Source organism: Sinocyclocheilus rhinocerous, unplaced genomic scaffold (genome assembly GCF_001515625.1).
Source record: "Sinocyclocheilus rhinocerous isolate Xijiao unplaced genomic scaffold, SAMN03320098_v1.1 scaffold2687, whole genome shotgun sequence".
NCBI classification, from domain to species: domain Eukaryota; kingdom Metazoa; phylum Chordata; class Actinopteri; order Cypriniformes; family Cyprinidae; genus Sinocyclocheilus; species Sinocyclocheilus rhinocerous.
This window is the reverse complement of record NW_015625043.1, coordinates 11,451-14,126: the sequence shown is the minus strand read 5'-3', so window position 1 is coordinate 14,126 and position 2,676 is coordinate 11,451. Positions and strand designations below refer to the sequence as shown.

General features: G+C 36.5%; 1 protein-coding gene across 1 annotated transcript in view; it reads right to left on the bottom strand.

Moving 5' to 3' along the window:
- Window positions 1-547: 547 nt before the first annotated feature.
- Window positions 548-2,676, bottom strand: part of LOC107749402 (GTPase IMAP family member 4-like) — a 5,604-nt gene continuing 3,475 nt past the window's right edge. The window contains exon 2 of the mRNA XM_016564548.1: window positions 548-1,505. Coding sequence (XP_016420034.1) covers window positions 553-1,505 — 953 coding nt within the window. The 3' untranslated portion in view covers window positions 548-552. The remainder of the gene's footprint in view (window positions 1,506-2,676) is intronic.

Here is a 2,676-nt window from a genome sequence, read left to right as displayed (position 1 = left end):
GTGACTATTTGTTTGGATAATAATTAATACTTGAACAACATGAGATTAGAATATGACAGAAGTTTCATGTTTTCAAGTTCCATCCATCCATTTTCCAAACCTCTTATCCCATGTAGAGTCATGGGGATGCTGGAGATTATTTCAACGTCACAGGCTGCAGTTGTACTTATAAATTAAAATGCATCATATAATTTATTTTAAACTGATTCACACATTTGAGTAATGTAAATTTAAAGACCTTTGTTGTCATTGTACAGAAATATGCTATATATCAGATTAACATGAGATCAGTAACTGCATTTCAGAAAGTTTTAGTGAGAATCAGTCACTAATAGCAAAGATGAGATTACACATACTGTACATTAAGATACATATTATTGAGATCATTTTCACAGTTCATATAAGTGATTCATTAATATTTTAATTTATGTTAATGATTTCTAGACCCTCTTCCATAAGTAATGGTGGAATAAGTATAGCTTGTAACAACAGCGTGTACATTTTTTTATGATTCATAGTCCATTAAGTGGCAGTAATTGTAATTGTAACGGATTATGTCAGGTTTGCTGCTTTTCCCTTTTGCTCCTTTTCTTTAAATTGATCTACAATAACGTTCACACCCGTTCCCTTTTGCTCCTTTTCTTTAAATTTATCTACCATAACTTTCACACCCGTTCCTCCTGCAACAGCTGCTCCTCCTGCCATTAAAGCAGCAGGCAATACCACTCCCCCTGTAAAAACCATTGCTGCCCCTCCAGCTACTGCTCCTGCCACACCTGCTCCCACTAAGGCCACATGTTTTACCTTGTGTATAATCTTCCTTCTTTCATCCTCCCTTATCTTTTTCTCCTCTTCCAATCTCAGTTTCTCTTCTTCCTCTCTCTGCCTCTTCTCTTCTTCCTCAATTTTTCTCTGAGTTTCTCTGTACATCTCATTTGTGTAATGCTCTCCTCCATTCTCCATCACCATTCTGTCTATCTTCTCCAGCAGTTCAGTGACCTGTGATCGATTGTTTCCATCTGTATTATCGAACACATGATACCTGCCTTTACACTGACTAACTAGCTCATTAATCTGCTTATTTTCTGCCAGAAACTGCTTTATAGGTTTATCTAATTGATCTCCTCTAGTGAACAGAATGATGGTGTAACGTGCAGCTTCTTCTCCAAAGTTTTCCTGAATCCATTTCACGGTGTTTTTCTCCTCATCTGTGAATCTCACGTCCAGTCTGAGGACCAGAAGAAACGCATGAGGACCAGGAACAGACATCTCCACACACTTCTCAATCTCTTTCTTCAGTTGTTCTTCACTGATTGATGTATCAAACAGTCCTGGAGTGTCGATCACTGAGATGTTTCTACCATCTAATGTCTGCTGATTTTGTTGGCATTTCCCAGTCACAGATTCTGAAGATAATTGTGCTTTAAACATTTTTCTACCCAGGATGGTGTTTCCTGTTGTGCTTTTGCCAACTCCAGTTTTACCCACCATCACGATCCTGAGCTCTGACAAGATGGAGAAGATAAAAGGATGGATGAAAGCGTGTGCTAATTAAAGTTATGAATTATGGACAATAACAAATTGGTAAACTCTGAATAATTGATGTATGGAAAATTCTAAAGCAGTGGCATTGAACATGTATGCCACATGTTTTGAAATAATTTTTAAAAACATATTTTGGGGAAAAAAAAGTATCTGTGCGTGTGAACCATTCTACTACATTGTTACGTTCTACATGTGTTTTGTGTATTTTTTTTTTCTCGCTCTCCTGTCTTTTTGTGGTATTTCTTTCTTCACTTCTAGGTCTGTGTTTATTGGCTGACTAGACTGTCAATCATCATTCTGACGTCATGACACTCTGTATTTGAGGCCTCGAGTTGATTGTGTGTTGGTGCGCCACACCAGCGTACCTTGTGCTCCAACACAGTCAGCAGTCTCCTGTTCGACGCCAGTTGTCTCCCGATGCTTAATGTATCTTGTTTCATGGAGTCATGCTTTGTGTTGTGTGATTTGATCTATTTATAGATTCGTTCTTTGGCTATTGACTTGTATTGAATTTTGTGTGACAGATTACGCTAATGTTCGTGTTAGAGTTTCAGTCTTACTACGGGTCAAGTTCAAAGTTAAGAATGCATCCTGATGCATCAAGCTACTTAGTCAAATTATCACCAAAGACATGTTTGGTTATTTAGTCAATCGTTGTTATGATACTGTTTGTTTTGTTTCTTGATTAGATAAGGTTTGTGAGTGTTACGTCACCTTTGTACTTTTGTTATTAGTTTATATATTTATGTATGTTATTATTAGTCATCGTATATGCCGAAGATTTCGGTTTTATTTTTTTGTTAGTCGGTTTAGAGGTTAGTTATAAGGATTGTTTTGTTTTGCTTATTTCTTTGATTTGGGTGACAATCCTTTTTTGTGCTAAATTCCATATTCTTTTTCATTTAATAATTATTTGAAAACTTCCACACAACGCGTCCAGTAAAGTCTTCTGAAACGTACTACTTTTCAGTGTCATCTTTGATCTGCTCCACACCCAGTAACAATTGTCTCACTTAAATGTTACGGTATCATCCCTCTTTAACATCAAGCACGTAACATTTATAGAGTAAGAATTGTTAAAACTATATGTTTATTTTCTTAATCCATGTAGTTTTTTCTGGGGGGGGGTTA